Raw genomic sequence first — 23,059 nt, forward strand, 5'->3', positions numbered from 1 at the left:
GGAAAACACCACTATAGGGATTAAAAATACCACTATAGGACTCCTTGAAGTGTGGGGTGATCATATAAAAATTTTTTTTACAGAAAAATGCCGCTATAGGACTTTAAAACGTCGTTACAGGGTTTTAAAACGTCACTATAGGACTTAAAAACGTCATTATAGGAACTCTAGTTTTTAAAACTCGAGATCTATGTGGATTTTTGCCCAACTCAGCACCACAAAATAAGTACAAAGCGAATTTTTGAGACTCGATTTTTAACGTAGAACTCGAATTTCTAAAACTCGATACGCTACTTTTCATTATTCTTACAATCGTTGCCTAACTAAATACATACAACCCTCTTACACAGCAATTCTGCACATTCCCTCCTTGTTATCGTGAAGTCTCAACTCGTAATCTCTCCTAAAGTCCTAACACCCAACAGTCTCTCCCTCACACACTCTAAATGGAAATGGATCCACTACCACCACTGATCGACTTAAACGACGACGACGACGCACCTCGCTTCTTCGACCGCTACAGTTCCTCTCCATCCTCCACCACCTCCTCATCCTCCTCCACCTCCTCACCCACCTCCTTAAACGGCGTCGTCCCTTCCTCCACCACAACCAAACGCCTCGACTACATGCTCCAATTCCTTGATCGCAAGCTCTCTACCGAAACCGCCACTACCACATCTCTCCCTGAGTTCATCGCCAAAGGCGGTGCCTCCGCCATCTTCAATCCTCCGTCCCGCTCCGTTCTCCACCCTGATCGCCCGCCTTCCCTGGACCTCCGACCTCATCCGCTTCGCGAAACTCAAATCAACCGTTTCTTACGAACCATAGCTTCTACGGATTCTCACTTGTTGTGCGGAAGCGAAAATGGAACTTTTAGGGTTTGGGACTTCAAGGATTTGTACGAAGCTGGAAACGAAGATGAGGAGGAAGATACGGCGCCGTTTTTGGACTCTTCCTCTTCGGCCAGTCCAACTCTGTGTTTGGTTGCGGATTTAGGGACTGGAGTGGTGTGGAGTGGACACAAAGATGGGAAAATCAGGTGCTGGAAGATGACGAATACGAAGAGTCCCGTTAAGGAAGCGTTGTCTTGGCAGACGAATCGCGGGCCGGTGCTTTCCATGATTGTTACGTGTTCTGGTAATGTGCCTCTTCCCGTTAACTGTTTGATCATTGAATTTGTTTTGTAGGATGAATTTTGAATTTTGAATTTATTTAAACGGTTTTGAATAAGTAGGATTAAAATAGAGTACATGTAGGTTTAGATTTTAGTAAATTAGAAACAAAGATGAAAGACTTGATTGTTGAGAGAATAGATTAAAGGATGCAAATTTCTTTAAGTTAAGTTAGAGATCATTGTGAAGTAAAAGGTGTGTTCAAACATTCTTCAGATGTTTGATTCTTTCAACTTTTAAATATAAAATGGAATTCACAAATCCCCTCTTTTCAGGGAAAAAAAAAAAAAAAACATTTTAGAAGTATTAGTTATGGCTCTACCTTTTCTGCTTTGTAAGGTTTAACCTTTATCAGCCAATCAACATTAAAGGCTTGGGGTTACAAGAATTTATCATTGTGCTTTCTCCTTTGCTCACTTCTGTTTGACTTTCGTCCAGGGGATCTGTGGTCGGGTTTTGAAGGTGGTGGTATTATAATATGGCCATGGGAAGCTATTGAAAAATCTCTCTCTGTGACGAATGAAGAAAGGCCCATTGCTGTTCATTTAGTGGAGAGATCGTACATTGACCTGCGGAGCCAACTCACTGCCAATGGTTTCAGTTCAGATGTTAAGTACTTGTTATCTGATAATTCTAAAGCAAAAGTTTGGAGTGCTGGTTATCTGTCGTTTGCACTATGGTATGTTTTAACTTTCAATACTGTTCTTTATTTCAAGTTTGATATTGTTTTTATTTGTTCATAGATTCCTTTTAATAAACTGTTTTTCAAACATTAGCAAAAGCAAAAGCAAAAAAAAAAAAAAAAATCTGACTAACTTGCTCGATGAAAAATCTGTCATTTTCCTATCATGTTTTTCTATGTATTAACTTTGGTCCTTGCTGGTCCATTCATAGCAATAATAAGAACATAAATTCTCCATGATCCATCTTGGGAGCTGCCCATGCATCCTGTGCAACAGATAAAGCTCAAAACTGCTTTATCTGGTCTGATACTTCTTCGAATGTGAGGAGGCAATTCGTATATTACCAGAGGGCGAAAATTTTGATAATAGTCTGCCACTATGCCGCATTTAAGTTTGGGCTTCCTATGTTTTGGGTTGGTGCACGCTTAAGTTGTGATTCCAAATGTGCTTGGAATGAAGGGAGAGTTTATAAATGACTAAAAATGATGCTTTTATGTATCTTTTTAATAAACGTATTCATGCGTTGCATCTGGTTCATCTAATTGTATTTGTTTGTATTTCATAGGTCTATGGATTTAACTTGTTCAGTTGTTATCTTACAGGGATGCTCGGACAAGGGAGTTACTGAAAGTTTTTAATACTGATGGTCAGATTGAGAATCGAATGGACTTTCCTTCAGTACAGGACTTATCAATGGAATATGCCTCTAGCTCAAAGAAAGAAAAAATTCAGAGTTCCTTTGGTTTCTTTCAGCGCTCACGTAATGCTATTATGGGAGCTGCAGATGCTGTGCGTCGAGTTGCAGCGAAGGGAGCCTTTGGAGATGACAATCGGAGAACTGAAGCAATGGTATTGACTGTAGATGGAATAATTTGGACAGGGTGTACAAGTGGCTTGCTTGTGCAGTGGGATGGCAATGGCAATCGCATACAAGAGTTTCAGCATCATGCTTTTGCTGTTCAATGTTTTTGTACATTTGGGTCGCGAATATGGGTAGGTTATGCCAGTGGAATTGTACAGGTAATGGACCTTGATGGCAATTTTATTGGAGAGTGGGTTGCTCACAACAGTCCGGTGATAGGAATGACTGTTGGAGCAGGCTATATTTTCACCTTGGCTAATCATGGTGGTATACGTGGATGGAACATCACATCTCCAGGACCTCTGGACAGCATATTGTGTTCAGAATTGGCTGGCAAAGAATTTGTATATACAAGGATAGAAAATGTGAAAATATTGACTGGTACTTGGAATGTTGGGCAAGGAAGAGCGTCTCATGATTCACTTGTATCTTGGCTAGGATCTGTGACCTCAGATGTTGGGGTCATTGTTGTTGGGTTGCAAGAAGTTGAAATGGGTGCTGGAGTTCTTGCAATGTCTGCAGCTAAAGAGACTGTAAGTACTACTTCTTTTCAGTCAAAATCTCTTGTCAAGTAAGTCAAAAGTTTACAACATACAAATTGTTCAGTTTGACTTTGGAAAGTATAGACTCTTAGAAGATATTGTATCAAAAAATAAAATAAAATCCAGAGCGTCAAAACTTATCCATGAATCCTCTTTCAAATGTACATTTGGTAATCAATGTTATGGTGTTGGAGAATGGGTGGTTCCAACTCAAGAGGGTTGGTTCAAAATAAAAGAGTTGGCCAGGATAAAAGAAATACAGTTTTAATATGCCATAAATAAGACAATGATTATCAAGAATTTTGGCTATTTAGATATCTTAAGAGAATTTTTAACATTATTGGTCTGAAGCCTCTAGAAATGTGCGGAATGCTGTGGAGACATTAGCGCTAGTAAGAGAGATCAGAGTTTCACGCTCTGCTGAGGGGCATTATAAAGTTGAATTTGGACTGGATTGTGTTGATATTCTGTGTTGAAGGCCTTGTATTATATTGTTATTCTAAGCAACTCATGACAATTGCTTGAATTGTGTGGTTAAATAATTAAATTTACCATATCCCAGTAGCTTAAACTTTTGGGACAATTGGTAATTTAACATAGTATCAGAGCATGAGGTTCTGAATTTGATTCTTGTCTCCTTCACTCTACCTCCCATTTAAATTTCCATGTGTTGGGCCTCACCTATTAAAAGATAGTTTCGGCCTACACGTGAGGGGGAGTGTTTGAATTGTGTGTTTAAATGATTAAATTTACCATATCCCAATAGCTTAAGGTTTTGGGACAATCGGTAATTTAACAATAACCAACAAGCTTATGTCATTCTTTAAAATTTTGCTAATTTAATATGTTATGACCCAAATCCATGGAACATGAATTTAGATACATGACTAACTTGCTAATCTTGCATATCTCAATAACATGATTAATTCTAAAATTAAATAAAATTCCAAATAAACAATGCTCTTAATAAACTTCTTACAATATCTAAAATCCACAATTTAGAAATAATCGTCAAATATTGTAAAATCTTAAGCGAAATAAAAATAACTAAAAATCCTATAAGACTTCAAGCTTTACTGAAGTTGCCTAAAAACTCCCACGCTCTACTTTGCATCTTACAAAGCGATCTAAAGGATATGTTTCCCAACTAAACTTTAATATGAAAATTGTAATTGTTGGGGTGAGCCACACATCTAGTAAGCAATTATACACAATATAGAACATAATAGAATCAAGCAAAGCATGAGTATTATGATTTCACATATTCACTCAATGATATCAAATATAGTTTTCCAAAACTTATAATGAACCGCTTTTTTTTTGATAGGTAATCAAAAAGCTATTATAAATGAGAGAAAAATGAAAAAAAGAGAAGTTCATGATGATGAACAACAAGATATAAAAGAAACAAACAGCACAACAAACAGAGGGTAGTCAGGAAACTAAGCTAAGGGAGGACAAAAACTCAGAGAGAGAAGAACAATCCGTAAAACCCCAACAACGAGACCACTCCAAAAGACTACGATGGCATAAAACCTTTAACTCATCCAACGTCTTCTCTGTCCTTAAAGGATCGACGATTTCGTTCCAACCACACAATCCACATTAAGCACCCTGGAATGAAGTTCCAAATGTCCGAATTATGCTTCCCAAGCCATTGATGCCAATAAGATAACAAACCCGCCACTGATCCTAGCATAACCCAATGAATACCAAAGGCCTGTAGCATAAAAGTCCATAGGGAATGGGTAACAGGACAATGAAGAAGAAGGTGGTCAACTGACTCCCCATCATAGCAACACATACAACACCTATTAGCCAAAGGGCGACCCTTAAACATTAGATTATCCAAAGTGAGGATTCGACCATGTGTAGCTGTCCACAAAAAGAACGCCACCCGCTTAGGAATCTTTGGTTTCCAAACACCCTTCCAAGGAAACAAAGAATTCAAAGCACCCCGAATCGCATGGTAGTAAGACCGAGTGTCAAACTTACCATCACCTTTAAGCTGCCAGTAAAGAGTATCTCTCCTATCACCCCGAGGAATACGAGTTTGGATAAGCTGAAGTAGAGAATAAGATGCAGCCAACTCCCAATCTTCAAAAGCTCTATAAAACTTTAAATTCCACACTCTAACAGTACCCCCTTCTGGAATCCACAAAACCTCTGAGATACAAGCATCCTTGACCGCTGAACACACGTAGAGCTCAGGATAGAGATCTTTTAGAGTATTGTCACCAATCCACCTATCATGCCAAAAGCGGATATGAGTGCCTTCCCCCACTACAAAAGTCAGATGCTTAGAAAAGCTCTCCCACCCTTCATTAACGCTTCTCCAAAGGCCACACCCATGAGTCCTCCTGCAAACATTAGTACTCCACCCCCCTTGACCCTCACCATATTTAGAGGAGATAACTCGCCGCTAGAGATGGGTAATTTCATGACCGTATCTCCACAGCCATTTCCCTAATAAAGCTTGATTAAAAGGCACTACACTTCTTACCCCTAAACCACCCATCTCAATGGGTAAACGCACATTTTCCCAAGCCACCAAAGGATATTTGAAACTCCCCTCAGAAGACCCCCAAAGGAAATTCCTTTAAATACTTTCCAATCTAGCAGCCACAGCTTTAGGAATAGTAAAAAGAGATAAAAAGTATGTTGGGAGACTTGAGAGAGTACTCTTTAGTAACATGAGCCTCCCACCCTTAGATATATAGAGACGCTTCCACCCAGATAGGTTCTTCTCCATTTTCTTCAAAATAGAATTCCAAATCGAGGCTATCTTAAAAGAAGTTTCCAACGGCATCCCCAAATATTTCATAGGCAAATTGCCTACTCTACAGTGAAGAATATTAGCCAGAGCATCTAGATTATTCACCACCCCAACAGGAACAATCTCACTTTTCCCTACATTGACCTTCAAACCCGTAAAAGCCTGAAAACACGACAACACCAACCTTATGGACAACAGCTGATCCCTAGAGGCATCACAAAATAAGATAGTGTCATCAGCAAATAGTAGATGGGAAATATGCACACCAACAGAGTTCACAGCTCCCACATGAAAACCCCGAATAAGATTACACTCCTGTGTCTTCTTCAAGAGTCTACTTGAAACCTTCATAATCAAAAGAAACAAAAGCGGGGATAGTGGGTCCTCTTGTCTCAACCCACGAGAGCTTCCAAAAAAACCTTCAGGGGATCTATTTATTAGGACTGAAAAACGGACAGACAAAACACAAGCCTTAATCCACCCCCTCCATTTTAAACCAAAACCCATCCGGCCCAACAAATAAAACAATGCCTCCCAATTCACACGGTCATAAGCTTTTTCAATATCCAGCTTGCAAACCACACCTGGCATTCTGCTCTTCAACCTGCTATCCAGGCATTCATTTGCAATAAGCACTGAATCCAGAATCTGCCTTCCGCCAACAAATGAATTTTGAGTCTCAGAGATGAGGTTATCCAAAACCACCCTCAACCTATTAGCCAACACCTTGGACAACAACTTGTACACACTATCCACCAAACTGATGGGGCGAAAATCCTTAATGTTAACGGCATTACACTTCTTAGGAATTAAAGTGAGGAACGATGCATTCATAGACTGTTCAAACTCAGAGTGCTGATGAAAGTTATCAAAAAAATCCATGACATCCTTTTCCACCACACCAACATTTTTGAAAGAAAGCCATGGTGAAACCATCAGGACCAGGGGCTTTATCACCCTTCATCTCCCTTAATACCTGGATGACTTCCTCCTTCGTGAACTCCTTCTCTAAGGATAACCGCTCATCCTCTTCAATACAAGCAAAATCTAACCCATCCATAGTAGGACGCCCCACCTCAGTTTCCTTATACAACCCTTGATAAAAGAGAACTATCTAAGAGTGCACATTAGACTCATCCTCATAAAGAACAACATCCACCTCAATCCTTTTAATTTGATTAGCAGTTCTATGAGAGTTTGCTAATCTATGAAAGAACCAAGTATTATTATCGCCCTCCTTCACAAATCAAATCTCAAAACCATTTGGAAGCACATATAGATAATTGATCAGAGCATAGTGTCACATATACGCATCACATATTCTTACATATCTGTGAGCAGATACCAACACTTATTCTCACATACAACACTGTGAGCGCGCTTACACATATATTTGATCAATTTTAAAAACATTTAATGAGTCACATATCACAAAAGAAAAGTTTATAAAAAGTAGAATAATTTACTTAAATCAAGGGATGCTTGACTCTTTTAGGGAATGAATAGGAACTGAGGAGTTTATATAAATATTTTACAATTCTTGAGTAAGTCTGAAAATTCAATTTTCTAAAAGAAACATTTTAAATACCATTTGGAAAATAGGAATATGACTTTGAAATCACTTGGTTTTAAACAATTTTAAAGAATATGAACCTTTTTAGAAAACTTATCTTGAAGCTTTATTCTTTTCTGAAAATAGTTTAGTTTAGGAATCATCTATTAAATGAGATTCGGTTGTTCAAAACGTTATTTAAAATTCGAAGTTTCTCTTTAAAACATTATTTAAAAGTTGAAGTTTCTCTTTCAATGATGTAAAAATGCTTTAAATAAACTTTAGAAAACGTATGCTTAAAAACATAACCTTTGGAAACCTTTGACTTCTAGGAGCCTAATGAACAAAACTTGGCATATTATACATAATTACTTACAGCACTTGAATCTCTCCAAATAGTCTCAAAACACTCTTAAATAGGACCTATAATCAACCATGGAAATTACTTAATATCCTCCACAAAATATAAAGCTTATTGAATTATATAAACTAACTCACTAGGATTATACTTTGCTTAGACTAATAACACTTTGACACTGATGTAAAGTTTCTCTAACCAATAATGTTTCCTTGCATTGGGTCAATTCTCATATTACCATTAGAGAGGCAGTAGCTAAAATATTCTAGACCTTGGATTTAATATTCCCATTGAAAACATAAGGGTACAAGGCCACCTTTAGAATTAAAGGTTATAATCATGAAGTCTATATTCGAATAAAATCTGTAGGCTAACTATTAGAAATTTAATATAATATATATCAACCTTTGTTAGACCCAAGGTCTTCAAATTCAATGGGTTACCAATATAAAATACAACACAACCATAAACTTAAGAGAATTACCATCGGATCTTTATCTGAATAACGCTTATATATAAACATCTTTCCACTGTAATCGAATAGTCAATATGATTGACATAACTTAATCTTACCATGCTGCCAAAACATAAATATATCTCAAGATTTATAGAATAGTATAGTAATATTGATCATCTTAGAGATGAAGGTTCTCACCTTGATTTCGCAGCCAAACCTTATGCCTCTAAACAATTTTGGCCTCCTGTCACGCTGACTCTCTCTCCCTCTCAAATTTTCTCTGGCATCCACGTTTACGGAGAAACCCACTTAGTTTAAATAGTCTTCCAAGACTTTAATTTCCAATTAACCTAAAATTAAGGTTTATCTTTTTAGATAGGCTGGAACTCCAAAGGATCCCAATAACTCTTAAACTTCTAATCCAAATAGGTTTTAATCTTTTATCATTTTTCCTAACTGATAATAAGACTAAAAGTCTTATATGAATAACCACAAAGTAACTCTTCACATTACATCTTCCTCTTTTTTTTATTTTTATTTATTTTATTTTATTTTATTTTATTTTTTTATTTATTTTTTAATATTTTAAACTGCCGCACAAAATTGTCTGCACTAAAACTTTAATTTTCTCACCTATTTTGTAGCACCACAAAATTGTCTACTCCCATCTTACTGTGCACACGTCCAGTACCTCAACTCTATAATAATAATAATAGTAATGATGATAAATTAGGGTATTACATAATAGTAATACCCTTTAGATTAGTTTTATTGCTTGGGTGGGTTTTTTGATATTTGTTATTTTTTTTAATGTTGAGTAATATTTGTTAAAAGGGAACACAATATATTCAACAAAGTGGATGAAACTTACCCTTCCTAAAAGAAACGGGAAGAAACAGAAAGAATTGGTTATCACCCTTACTACTGTTGAACAAAAGGACTGGAATAGGTTACTATTTTTTTCTTGAACACTTCTTTATTTTTCATTCCTGTAATATATTCAGATCCTTAATGAACTTCTCATTAGGATTTTTATCTCCTCTTGTTTATATTTTCCCCATTAACTGTAGGTAGGACTTGACGGGAGTTCTGTCGGGCAGTGGTGGCTGGATATGATAGGCAAAACGTTAGATGAAGGATCAACGTTTGAACGTGTTGGTTCTAGGCAGCTGGCAGGCTTGCTCATTTCTGTCTGGTGAGTATATGTCCTGGGAAAAGAGTGTGTTTGGATGAGCTTATTTCCATTGGCTTATTCTGTTTAAAATTAGTTGTGTAACAGTAGAGTTGTACCTTGAAAAAGTAAGAATTTAAAAATCTGTCCGTAAGCTGGCTGTGAAAATACATTGGCATTTTAAGCTAAAACAAATAAACCTTAAATTTAGCTTTGTTGGCTTTTTTAAAAATCCAGAAATTAAGCTCTCTTTTTTTTTGATAGTTAAGTAGTGCAATTTTATTAAACAGAAAAAAAAAAAAAAAAAAACCTTTGAGATCATGATGATGAACACAAAGGAACAAAAGAAAATACAAAAAAATTATGAGGCAGGTCTAAGTGAAGCTAGGAACTCAAAAACAGATGAATAATTAGAAAAGCCCCAACACTGTGCCCAATCAAAGAGTGTGTTGAAACACAGATTTTGATTGGTCCAATGAAATCATGTTGCCCTCAAACTGGTGACGATTCCACTCCTTCCACACAGTCCACATCAAACAACCCGGTACCATATTCCATATTACAGAGTCATGCCTCCCAAACCAATTCCTCTGACAAAATAATAAAGCTGCAACAGTTCCCAGCATAACCCAATGAATCCCAAATATCTGAAACACATCTCCCCACAGAGTTTGGACCCCATTACAATGAAGTAAAAGATGATCCATTGACTCCCCATTACTCCAACACATACAACACCAATTCACCAAAGGCAACCCCCTTCTCATTAGATGATCCAATGTAAGGATCCAACCTAAAGCTCCAGTCCGCATAAAGAACGCAACCCTTTTAGGAACCTTAACTGACCAAATGCCCTTCCATGGAAATGGGGACTTAGTAGCAACCCAAATCACCTGATTAAAAGACTGAGTATCAAACTGGCCCTTACTTTATGGCACCAACACATCCTGTCCATCCCCTCACCCCTTGGAACTTGCGAATAAATGTACTTAAGAAAAGAGAAGACTGCCTCTAGTTTTCAATCATGAAAATCTCTGTGAAATCTCAAATTCCAACTCCTAAAAATCCCATCCACTTGGTGATCCAAAACATCAGAGATAAAGCTTCCTTATCACTTGACATGCAAAAGGATCAGGGCACAGAAACTTAAGAGGAATATGCCCAGCCCACTGATCATGCCTGAATATATGATTACCCTCTCTAACTACGAGTGCCAAATGTTGAGAAGCTCTTTCAAAGTAATGAGGAGTTCAGAGAGTCTAATTAAATTTCATTGGTTTCATATTGTTACAAATAATATTTGAAATGAGTTAATCATATTTATCATGTTAGGTGAGGCTATCATTTTTTTCTTCACACTTATAATATTTGGCCAATTTTGGATGGCCTTGCCTCCTTTCTCGTGGAACTGTTGATCTGTGTCCTGAAATGCAATATAAAACAATGGCCTAATGAAATTTTTGTGATGTTCAGCTCCTCCATGATATGTGTGCGTGTGTGTGTGTGTATAGTTTGCCTTTCTCAGGCCATTAGCGTTGAGCCCAGTGGTATAGCCTGCTCTGATTTACTAGAAGATCCAGGGTTTGTATCCCCTCTCCCTCGTGTTATAACTATCAGATATATATAGTTTGCCTTTCTCTTTCTTTTCTCAGGCGTTTACTTCTTTGTCTTTAATCTTATTTAAGGCATCTATCCTCCTTATGATTTGATTGTATCTGTCTCAAGGGCAGTGTGTTTACAATCATAAACACATTGTTCTTTTTCATCAATAAAACTCTTATTATCTATCAAAAAAAAATTTAAGGCATCTATCCTTGTTGACTTTCTCATCTATGATAGCTTAAGTATTGTATTTCAGGGTTAGAAACAATATTAGAGCTTATGTTGGTGACGTTGATGCTGCAGCAGTTCCTTGTGGCTTTGGGCGTGCAATTGGTAATAAGGTATCCCGGACTCCATCTTTTTTGCTGATTTTTTTTTCTTCATAGTTAATACTTTATTGAAAAAATGAAGAGAGTTTATGATTACAGAAAATATATGCAAACCTCTTCTAAAGAGTAGCGTGGAAAGCAGAATTACAGTCTAAAAGAAGAGAATCTATGAAATCTACTAGAGTTGCATGTCACTGACTCCCGTGCACTGATACCACTTAGACAATGATCTCACAAATGAAGAATTCAGCTCAATAATTGACACCTCCACCCCATAAATAGTACTATAATTCCTTTACTTCCGAAGTGCCCACATTAGATATGAGGGGGCCATATGCCACACCCTGCCACACCATATATCTGCCATGTTACCCAAACCAAAGAATTACTCTGCAACATTCTTAGGCCATAAGCCTATAATCTTTTCAGCCGATGTTTAGTGTATGATATTAGTAAATGAGTTTATTTCACTTCACTTTTATTTATGTTCAGAAAAATGTCCATTTTCTTTCCATCCCACCTTTGTCACTACCCAAAAGAGGGTGAAGAATTAGAAAGAAAAAATACTAGTTCCCTCAAACCTGAGGACACCAAGACTAAAAGGAAAATATATATATATTTTTTTGATACGAGGGTTACTGACGTAGGACAAGGGGGAGCAAACAAAATCTGATTTAGAACACCTGGGGCAGATCTGGTATAGCTTGGGTTTTGAGGAATTAGGGTTAGGTTTTAGTGAGGAATAGGCTAGAAAATAATAGGGATTATAGGGTTTCTAAAGGGGACAAGGATTAGTAGGGTTTGGGTATGAAACAAAGGAGAAGAATCAAGTTTGGGTTGCTGTGAATAGTGTTCTGAACAGTAACCGTGAATGGTAAAATAAAAGATAAATATCTAGGAATCACTCCTGGAGTTCCTTGGCATCACACCTTGGAATAGTTTGCACACCTTGGAATAGTTTGCATCAAACAAACCATAAACAAAGCTTCATAGCTATAAACTGAAAATATTATTGTTAACCATCTCAATAGATGGCATGACAACTCTTTAAATAGAAAGACTAATACCTATTCCTAGTAGAACTATGATTTCTTATAACCCTAATAAGACTTGGACTTGGACTCCTTAGGCTTTTACGACTAAGCCCAACTAAATAACTAAACTTAAAATTAAAATAAGACCCAGAAGAAGATCTAATGGACTGTTAGCACAGCCCATTCCAGAATATTATGAAATTACAAAATAGCCCTTGATACATAAAATCAAATAAAATATAATAAATCTGTCTCCCCAATGCCTCCTGCATCAGTTACATTGAGACATGTAATATTTTTTTACTTGGGATGGCTTCCATTGTCTTTAGCTTGGTGCTGTGCTATTTTGTGATAAGATTTTATCTGATGAGGTTCTGATATCAATTGTCAAATAGTTGGTGACTCCTGTATCACATTTTCCAGAAAGTATAATTCTCTAGATGTGTGCGTCTGCGTTATAACTACAGACATGCTTAAACACAAAGACTTAAATTCCTTGGTTTGTATGAAAGTAGTTTCTTGTTCTTAATCAACTGCATATTATTGGTGGTTATTATATTATTGATGCGCTAATCGTTGTTTGATCAGGGAGCTGTTGGTTTGAGGCTAAGAGTGTATGATCGGGTAATGTGCTTTGTTAACTGTCACTTTGCTGCACATTTAGAAGCAGTTAATCGTCGCAATGCAGACTTTGATCATGTATATCGAACAATGACGTTCTCCCGACCAACCAACCTTTTCAATGCTGCAGCTGGTACGGTTCTGTACCTGTTCTTCTTTTGCTCGCTTGCCTTCTCAATGTATTTAGTCTCGCTTGTTTATAGATCTGGCTTGCCATTGGTCCTTTCTGTTGCAGCTGGTTCTTCTTCTGTTCAAATGCTTCGCAGTACCAATGTATGTAATTATATTGATTGGTAAAGCTGCCATTTTGATTGTTAAGTTACTTTCTGTAGAAATGATTTTGTTCCAGTTGGTTCATAAAGCATGATTCCCCTACAGGCTATTGGCACACACACTGCAGAAGGGATGCCTGAATTATCTGACGCGGACTTGGTCATATTTCTCGGTGATTTCAATTATCGGCTTGATGGTATCTCTTATGATGAAGCAAGGGACTTTATCTCTCAAAGATGCTTTGATTGGCTTAGAGAAAGGGATCAGCTTCGGACAGAAATGGAAGCTGGTAATGTCTTCCAAGGAATGCGTGAAGCAGTCATTACATTTCCTCCCACATACAAGTTCGAAAGGCACCAAGCTGGTCTAGCAGGTTGGTCTTACCTTAACATATATGAATTCTTAGATTAACAGTACTGGCTAGGGCCTCAAAGAGGGGAAAAAACTATAGTTTTATTGGTTATGACCTGCAATGCCGAATGAGTTGATTAAACATTGTTTGGTGACTTGTTGATTTGTTTACGACTCTGATAAGCAATTTCCCTGTTTATAAATGCTTTTCTTTCTTTCTTTCTTTATTTTTGTTTTGTTTTGTTCTCTATTTTGGTGGCAAAAAGCATAAAACCCTTTTGAAAGTTATTGGCACGTGGAGTCTCTCTTAGATTATCTAATAAGGGTTGCCCAAAATCTTCTGAACTTGTGTAAATTGTCTGCAGGGTATGATTCTGGTGAAAAGAAGCGTATTCCTGCCTGGTGTGACAGAATTTTATACCGTGATAGCCGCTCAGCTTTGGTATCTGAGTGCAGCTTGGAGTGTCCTGTAGTCTCTTCAATATCAAGGTAATTTTCCTGGTATTATTGCTTTCTGCACATTTATAGGGAATAGTGAGAATGTTAACACCTACAAAAAAAATTTGTAAATGATGCCTCAGATAATTTAGTGGAGTGTATATATTATGGCCATGTTAGATGGCATTTCTGTGCTTATCACATTTCAATTTGACTTGATTCTTTTTTTATTTAACCTGCATGCAATTTCATGTGATTTGGATGGTATGTGTCCAAAATATGCGAAGGGGATGCTAAGAGCCTTGTAGCTCAACTAGCACCTTATGTTGTTTCCAATAGAGACATCCATGGTTCCACTCTCCGCACCCAAACTATTGACGTATTAAAAAAATCCGAAGGGGATGTGATCAAAATCAAATATAGTCCGACTAAACTAGTCATTCTTTTGGTTTTAGATAAAGTGGTAACGGGCGTTGGCTATTATACTAGATGCAATTTGATATCTGCACTTGCTTTCTCTTTCTGTATGTATATGCAAGTGTACTGCCATTAATATAATTATATAAAGCCATCAACATACATAAGATTGTTTTTCTTTTCCCTTGAAATACTTTCCAACTTGACATTTCCTGTTTAATAGGTATGAAGCTTGTATGGATGTGACAGACAGTGATCACAAGCCTGTCCGCTGCATATTTACTGTTGATATTGCTCGAGTTGATGAGTCAATAAGGAGACAAGAGCTTGGTGAAATTCTTGGATCAAATGAGAAAATCAAATATGTTCTTGAAGAACTGTGCAAAATCCCGGAAACTATTATCAGTACAAACAACATAATCCTTCAAAACCAGGACACATCCATTTTGCGTATTACAAATAAGTGTGGGAAAAACGATGCTTTCTTTGAAATAATTTGTGAAGGTGAGTCTTCCATTAAGGAAGATGGACAAGCATCGGATCATTGTCCAAGAGGTTCCTTTGGCTATCCACGATGGCTTGAGGTGACTTCTTCAACTTGAATTAATTTGTGTACTTTTATTTTTGACATCTGGACCTAGAGTTGGCTTTGGTCAAATTGAAAGTGTTAAGAGTTAATGTTTGAGCTTGTTATAGATTCTGGGTCATGGTATTAGAGCTGTGGTTTGATTAATTGGTCTTGTGTTTGAAGCTATGGAACCAGGAACCCCCATTTGTTTCTGTTTCATTCATATACATGCAAGGCCTGCATTTGGTTTTAGCATTATTGGGTAGCCTTACAAGCGAGGTTGGGTATTATATTTAATTTATGTGAACTTGATGTACATTATTTCTCCACTTCTTGACAGCTATAGGTTTTTATTTATTTATTTATTTTTAATATTTTTTTTATATATATATTTTTTATAAGTAATAAGTTTTATCGATATCAAAAAGGGACACCCTAGTACACAGGGAGTGTACAGGGGTCAACAATCAAGTGCAAAAATTACAAGAATCAAGAAAATCAAAGAAAGAGGTGAATGATTGGTTTTGCAAAGCAAGCAACCAATCCAATAAAGTTCTAAAGAAAAATAAGTTGAGGTCTGGATTAATATGTTTCTTATCACCTGAAATCTACCTTTGTTGTTGACTTTGATGTTTATAATTGATTGGATTGATCTGAATTCATTCATGATTAAAGTACTTCAAATTTTGGATCAGATAACTCCAAGGGCATCATTGTTTTTGCATATTGACTTGCTTATACAATATATTACTTTGTTGTAATCTTATTTGATGTTTATATCATTGCGAATTCAAGTCCAAGTAGTTGAGAGTTGAATAACCTGTCAGTGTCGAAGAAAGGACCTTGAGGTGAATAATATTCTCTTAGTTGTTCAACAATATTGTTTAGGCAACAAAGCTTGGATAATGTCCTTAATCCTGTATAATGTTCTTTTGGGTATATGTTATCTTTTATTATACAAGTTGAGTCGCAAAGGAATTTGAAACAACATGCTCATGAAATAAATCTAGTGCCTTCTAAACAACAATCTGATGGAGAAAGAGTTTATACTTGAGGACATGAGGCATGCTGATGCAGGAGAACCCAGAATTATTTTAAAATTTATTATTTTAGATTTTCTTTATATCGTGGGAGATTGGATATTGTATGTAATTGGATTAGTTTATAATTTTAGATTATTGTGAATTCAAATTAGGATTAGATTAGATAGGGATTAGCCTTTTAGATTATTACCAGTTTAGAGTTTTATGGTTTATGAACTTTTATTCCTAGAAGCTATATAAAAAGCTTCAGGTGGTGTTTATTTGATATATAGTAGACAATTAATTAATGAAATTTCAGATTGGAGATTTTCCAATATGTTGGGCGCTGATTCCTAACGCCTTAGGTGTTGATGCCTATGCCTAAGTTTTATTGCTTGGTGCTGATTCCAGGCAACCCCTAGGTGCTGATTCTTAGGGTTATCTTTTAATTTTCTTGTTATTTTATTTTCCTGTTGATTGTCCTGCAGCAATTTATTAGACTAGGCAACAGCAGAGATCCTACAGCTGCCTACTTTTGTTTTCTTTAGAATAATTATTCAATTTGATTAGTGGGATGGGGACCCATCATTCATGCGAGATTTGGGAGTACCACATTGTTGTATTCCGGGAATATTGAATAATTTTCCACAAATCTAGGGCCCGTTTGGTAGTAGTGTAGTATTATTGTTCAGTTTTTAGTGTTGTGGAAATACGTGTCAAAAGTATTATTGTTGTTTAGACATTGAAAACTGTCGTTTAAAAGCCAATACCAAACAGGCCCCTAGACTTTTACAGCATTGGTTCCATATATATATATATATATATATATATATATATTGTGTTTCCTTGTTTTTTCATACATGAAATCATAACTATAAATTTATGGACGAATATTACCCTATCTCTTTGTAAGAGCAAGGTTGAGGGTGAGGTCTTGCATTCAAGACCCACCAGGTGTAACTTACCTATTAAATAAATAAAAAAGCTTATCTATTATTCTTGTATTTGAACCAGGTCACTCCAGCAGCTGGCATAATCAGACCTAATCATATTGCAGAGGTGTCAGTTCATCATGATGAATTCTTAACTCTGGAAGAGTTTGTTGATGGTGTCCCACAAAACTCGTGGTGTGAAGACAACAGAGACAAGGAAGTTATATTGGTGGTTAAGGTGCAGGGTAGATATACGATGGAGACAAGAAATCACCGTGTTCGCGTGCGCCATTGTGTTACAGCTAAGATAAAATGGAGTGACCCTGAACTGATCAGCACTAGGCAAATCCAAGGAACTGTTCTCCACCGGTCTGATATTCAAAGCCTTAGCAGTTCCTATGACGTGGTTGACCACCTACGGAATCTGCATAGCCCTTAAAGCATCTCTGTTAACATGAATTGTCAATGGAGAAAACAAGGCATTGGATGGCCAATTCAATTAGCCTAAAGGGATCCTCCTGTGTCTACATAGTCCAGTCATACAAGCATCTTGATGTAAATACTTGAGGTGCTTGGTTACCTTTTCATTCTCTAAGTTTTCTTTTTTCCAGTTGATTTGTGTCTATAGAATTTTCATTTAGTTCATCTGGTGCCAATTCTTTTGAACTTTCATGAGTTTTTTGTGCAAGGTCTCATTCCAACCTGTGATATTTTGGACTGATTTTCTGTTTTCAAGTGTACAGCTAATACATTGAGCAGCAGGAGGGGGTGAATTTTTATTTGACCTCCTGTTTATAAGTGAACCTATTTATTGTGTGAAATATGAACAGTATCCATCATCAATTAGATCAAGGAGCAGATTCTGCAGTGAGTTTCCATATATGGCACGGAATTGTATTCTCTTGTTTTTCAGTTGCTGCTGCTACTGCTACTGCTACTGCTACCGCTGCCAGTTTTAATGGTTTGTTGAATTATTTTATTGGTTCGAATAGAAAATTCTAAATTCATGATTTTCTGTTTTATAGTGAATAAACATTATATCTATGTTATTCTTACCCCATATACTGAAATTTACTTTGCTGGGGCAAAGCCCAATCCGGCATGGTTTCATTTGTATGTCAGTACCAGCTGAGTTACTCTTTACCTTATAATCTGAAAATATTAATGTAGGATTCAACTAATCAGTTATTTATTTATTTTATTTTACTTTATTTTTAAATCAGTTATCTTTCTTTAATTAACTTTTTATTCATGACAGATAATGATTGTATAGTGCCTATTGTCATGCAATTTCAAATAGTCAATGTGCACTTTACCTTTTGAGTATTGAATACTCTAAAGTCATGTGAAGCACCTATTATGGGTGTGACTTGCTGATTTTGCAAGAAGGGAGCTTCCCTTGGTGGTGTTAGGTTTTTCTGATTGATCGTGCTTTTGACTGCTGCTGCTGCTGCTGCTACTACTGAAGGTTTTTAAAATTAATTTTCTGGTTTTATTAAATGATTTCAGTATTTTCAAATTGACTGCAATTTCTCGTTTTATACTTGGTTTCATTTATTTGGGGGGTTTCAACTTTGAAGTCAGCATTTTACAACTGCTCACCAGTCCTCTTTGTAGCTCTGTGGCACGAATACTTATGAGTATCAAGTCATAGGTTCGAGAGCTGGTGAGACAGCAATGAGAGAAAAATGAAACCAATATATTGAAGTTAGGAGTTGAAAAACTGTTCGCCAACTTAGGAATGCAATAAAGAGGAAGTCTTCCTAGAGCTGCTTGATTGATCATATGATTCCCAAAAGCAAAATTCAAGATGAGTTTACTTTCAAACTAGTTGAGAGAAACTTTTTAAGCTTCTCATGTATCTTTGTTTTGGGTGTGAACCATGAAAATCTAACCGTTGAACTTCATGTCTTTATATTCTTAATATGCATGTTAAATTTCTTTCAAATCAAATTTTGTTTACTATTCGGTCAATAAATTTATTTTTTATACATAATTTTAAATTAAAAAAATTTAAAATTTTAACATTTGTTTGATGACATAGAAATTGATGTTTGATTTTCTTAAAATTTTGTAAGTATGAATGATATAATAGGAATGTTTAATCAATGGTTAGATTTTCAAAACTTACACTAAGGTTACGTTTGGATTCAGTTGAAAAAGCCGGCGCATCTGCGTTTGGCTTTTTTTTTTTTTTTTTTTTTTTTGCACAAGGAGACAAATTTTACTGTCATGGTTACTGTTCATGAACAGTAGCCGTAATATTTGACTTTTCAACCCTTTTAGCACATCAGTGGGTCCCGTGTACTGTTTACGGAACATACAAACTTCATTTTTCAGTAACTTTTTCATTAAAAATGGGTCTCATGATATTATTTACACATTTAAAAATTATTTTGCTACAGTGTTTTTCAGTTTTCAACTTTCAGTTGTATCTAAACGAACCCTTAATATAAAGATATATGAGGAGTTTAAAGGATTTCTCTTTAAACTAATTTGAAGGAAAGTTTTGTTTTTCTTTTATTGAGTGGTTTAGCATAAAAAACCTTTCTTGGCAACTGCAATGGGGTTGTAGGGAGATGTTCAATGCTTCTCTTTACAGGAGCTCGGAAAAGTAGGAACTACCTCTTAAGAATGGTTTTTTTTTTTTTTTTTTTTTTTTTTTTTTTTTTTTTTTTTTTTTTTTTTTTTTTTAATTTTTTTTAAAAAAGGAATTGGGAAAGTCTTCTTGGGAACTGTATTATTCTTAAACAAATTGGCGACTGTGATTCGGAGTTGACTTGGATTATATACTACTGGAAATTAAGTCTCTTACCAGTGTTGATTCTGAAAATTGACATGGTCGGATGAACAAAATACTCCAGAGAATCACAGTAGAATTTTAAGAACGAAGAAGCTATATATAGAGCTATCTACGCAGATGTTAGGCCAAAGTACACCCAATTGGGCACACGCACTAGGGTGATGCAATCTGCTGCAAATACCAGCACTAATTAAACAACAATTTGTCTTGCTAGGGTGTTGCTTTTGTCTTCCTTTTTTTTTTTTTTTTTTTGGGTCTTAGTTTTTAGTTTTACCAAATAAACAACAAAAGTTGATTTTTAAAAAAAATAAAAAAAATCAACTTTTTATTTTATTATTTTATTTTACATTTAGTAATTAAGCTATCGAAAACTAATGTTTAACGATTCGTCTATGCTTCATTGCACCACTGGACCATTTTCTAATGAGAACTAAATCAGGTCATGACTTTGGTTGTTGTCCACTTGTCCGACTAGAGTGCATTGAATTGGAACGTGTTGGGATGATAAAAAAAAAAAAAAAAAAAAAAAAAAAAAAAAAAAAAAAAAAAAAAGAAGAAGAAGCAAAATGCAGTTTTGGTCTTACTTTTTGATCTCTTATACGTGACGATAGAGTACTGACACTTTAAATACTGATGTGACTATTAAAATAATATTAAAAAAAAACATTGGTGATTGTTGGAGACGTTTTTGCGACAAGGACCATAAATGCAAGAATGGTCAAAATCTCCTATTAGGTTTTTCAGAAGTAATTATTTATGGAGAGTGTTAAGCCCAAAATTCCAATATTTATTGAATAGAGGCTAATGGTGTTTTAATAAGAGAGAATCAAAATATCAATAATAAAAATGTTGAGAAATACATAAAAACACAGTAAGTCAGAAACATAAGAAGTTATGGTTAGATTTGCTTTAATTGGGTAAGAGGGATGACTTACTTTTTTGCATAATTTGGGAAATGAAGTGGCCTAAATTCATGGGATGATGTTTCCTAGACATGACAGATCCTTCGAGTGTACATTTGGTTGCTGTAGTAGATAGGGCTAGTCACTTAGGGTCAGCTATATGCTTTAGGCAAAAAGATTGCAAAGAAGAAAAGTTGGGATATAGTCAGCAAGAGCATACAAACTTTATTGGGGTGAAAATTTTAGGTACAAGACTTCCTCCATGAGCTTGAGATGCTACTAATGTCCTTTGCCACTTGGTAGCACGCATAGGCTGGACTCATGCAAAAGGTCCGAAAGAAACCAACCATACCTTCCAAGCCACACTTCCTCAATTTCCTCCAATATGTCACATGAGCTTGGGTCATGTTTAAAAGAATAAAATAGAATTTAATATATGAATTGGACCCACAAGGAAGTTGGACTTAGTTGAATCGGACCTGTAGAAAATGTGTCTTGAAAATGGGTATCAACAGTGATTTAAAAAATGCCATGTCAGATCCACGTCAGCCTTTAAATAATACCACATCGACATGGTGGCAATGGTGTGGCGGAGCTGATGCCAGCATCGACCAAATCACCCAAAAAACCGCCTATCAAAGCCTTACCTTCTCCCTCATCAACCCAGTCGTGTGGGTTTGAGAGCCACTACCTAAGGTGGGGGTGTTAGGGAATGGCAATAGGTGGAACTAGGGGTTTTAGCCTTGGCTGGGATCAGGCTAGTGAAAGAGGAAAATAGAAAGGGTGAGATAGAGAGAAGGTTTGGCCAGTCATGGTGGTTGAGAGAGAGAGAGAGAGAGAGAGAGAGAGAGAGAGAGAGAGAGAGAGAGAGAGAGAGAGAGAGAGAGAGAGAGAGAGAGAGAGAGAGAGAGAGAGAATTTCTGGGTTTATGTGTGATTAATTCAGTTTTTTTTTTTTTTTTAAATTTTTTTCTTCTTTGAATGTCATTTGTTATTAAAATTTTAAATTTGATGTGGATGCTGAATATTCTTTTTTATTGTGCACATAATTTTTTAATATTATTTTAATAGTTACGTCAGCATTTAGTGTGCCAGCAATGCACCTCGCCTATCACGTATGATATTTTTGCTAGTGAAATGATGGTAGGGACCAAAATGGTAATAATTTTTAATTTTGAGGGACTAACATAGGCACTCCAAAAAAGTAGGGACCAAAATGAAAATTGACCATTTGCTAAGAAAGAAAAAAGAAACTACTCTCTCTCTCTCTCTCTCTCTCTCTCTATATATATATATATATATTAAGGCATTGGATTGCTACCATGACATTTACACATTGTCTGAAAGTTGGTGCTTGATGATGAGAAAATAAAGCTAAAGAATAAAAAAAAATGTAAATGAAAATGAGTGACATTTTTTTTTACATGGAAAACCTTTATGTTTGAAGAGGGGAAAACTCACAAGCTCAAGCTTAAGCTTGTTGAATAATCTACTATTTTATGGAAAATAGTTATAGTAGTGTATGTATTTACAATGGAGCAATAGAAAAGACACGATTCAAACAAAGAAGGCTGGTAAAGGCATTCTTAGATGTAGATTCCATCGTAACAAGAAGGAAGAGTTGTTTTTCTTTGGGTCCTTCATCATCTCTTTGTAGTGGTGGAAGGTAGACATGTGTTGGGCCTCCTTATTGGGAAATGACAAAGTTGAGTCTTGATATTGGACTGCTAGTGTGGGAGGGTCGAGGACGGGGGTACTCAATCCGAGGATAAACGTGACAACCCAAGCAAATAAACGCAATCAAGCCCTGAGGATTGCACTTACCTGAGGAGGACTAAAAGACTAAATGGCAGCAGGCACCTCGAAAAGTTGAGGATAAGGGAGTAGATGACAAACAAAGAGTACAAAACATATAGGGGTGGAGGAAGGAAGTTTCATAAAGGAGACACCTCCCGCCTCCGCATTCAATACTCTACACTGCTAACTGCATTAATGAGGAAATGACACCTGAACAGTGAATTCACAGCTCACAGCTCTCAGCTCTTTCTACCACCTCCAGAAGGGTCCTAATGGGACAAGCATCCCAAAGTGTTCCCCTGAGAAGTACAGATGAAGGGTTGAGATGCAATGGAAGGGGCTATTTAAGGAAATGAACCCCCTCAGAAATTGGAGATGAACATTTTTCAAGAAAAAAG

At 36.2% G+C, this 23,059-nt stretch overlaps 1 protein-coding gene across 3 annotated transcripts; it reads left to right on the plus strand.

Annotated features, from left to right (window-relative positions):
- The first annotated feature begins 332 nt into the window (after positions 1-332).
- Positions 333-18,341, plus strand: LOC115992023 (type II inositol polyphosphate 5-phosphatase 15). 3 transcript variants are annotated; one of them, XR_004092400.1, is made up of 11 exons: positions 333-1,137; positions 1,611-1,851; positions 2,458-3,250; positions 9,473-9,597; positions 11,432-11,516; positions 13,127-13,432; positions 13,538-13,805; positions 14,149-14,272; positions 14,862-15,222; positions 17,243-17,728; positions 17,904-18,341. XR_004092400.1 is itself a non-coding variant. In XM_031116072.1 (11 exons), the coding sequence occupies exons 1-11, from the start codon at positions 447-449 to the stop codon at positions 17,597-17,599; spliced, it is 3,249 nt and encodes a 1,082-aa protein (XP_030971932.1). In that variant the 5' UTR covers positions 334-446; the 3' UTR covers positions 17,600-18,341. The 3 variants fall into 3 exon arrangements, 2 of the variants coding, with proteins under 2 accessions (XP_030971923.1, XP_030971932.1); XM_031116072.1 differs by having other exon boundaries at positions 334-1,137; positions 13,127-13,292; positions 13,395-13,432; positions 17,243-18,341; XM_031116063.1 differs by having other exon boundaries at positions 17,243-18,341.
- The last annotated feature ends 4,718 nt before the right edge of the window (positions 18,342-23,059 follow it).

This window comes from Quercus lobata, chromosome 1 (genome assembly GCF_001633185.2).
Source record: "Quercus lobata isolate SW786 chromosome 1, ValleyOak3.0 Primary Assembly, whole genome shotgun sequence".
NCBI classification, from domain to species: Eukaryota; Viridiplantae; Streptophyta; class Magnoliopsida; order Fagales; family Fagaceae; genus Quercus; species Quercus lobata.

Bases quoted from the DNA above. Each gene is read 5' to 3' on its own strand.
- LOC115992023 (XM_031116063.1), top strand. From the start codon at position 447: ATGGAAATGGATCCACTACCACCACTGATCGACTTAAACGACGACGAC. The intron at 1,138-1,610 runs GTAATGTGCCTC...ACTTTCGTCCAG, and splicing joins CATGATTGTTACGTGTTCTG to GGGATCTGTGGTCGGGTTTT. The intron at 3,251-9,472 runs GTAAGTACTACT...CATTAACTGTAG, and splicing joins TGTCTGCAGCTAAAGAGACT to GTAGGACTTGACGGGAGTTC.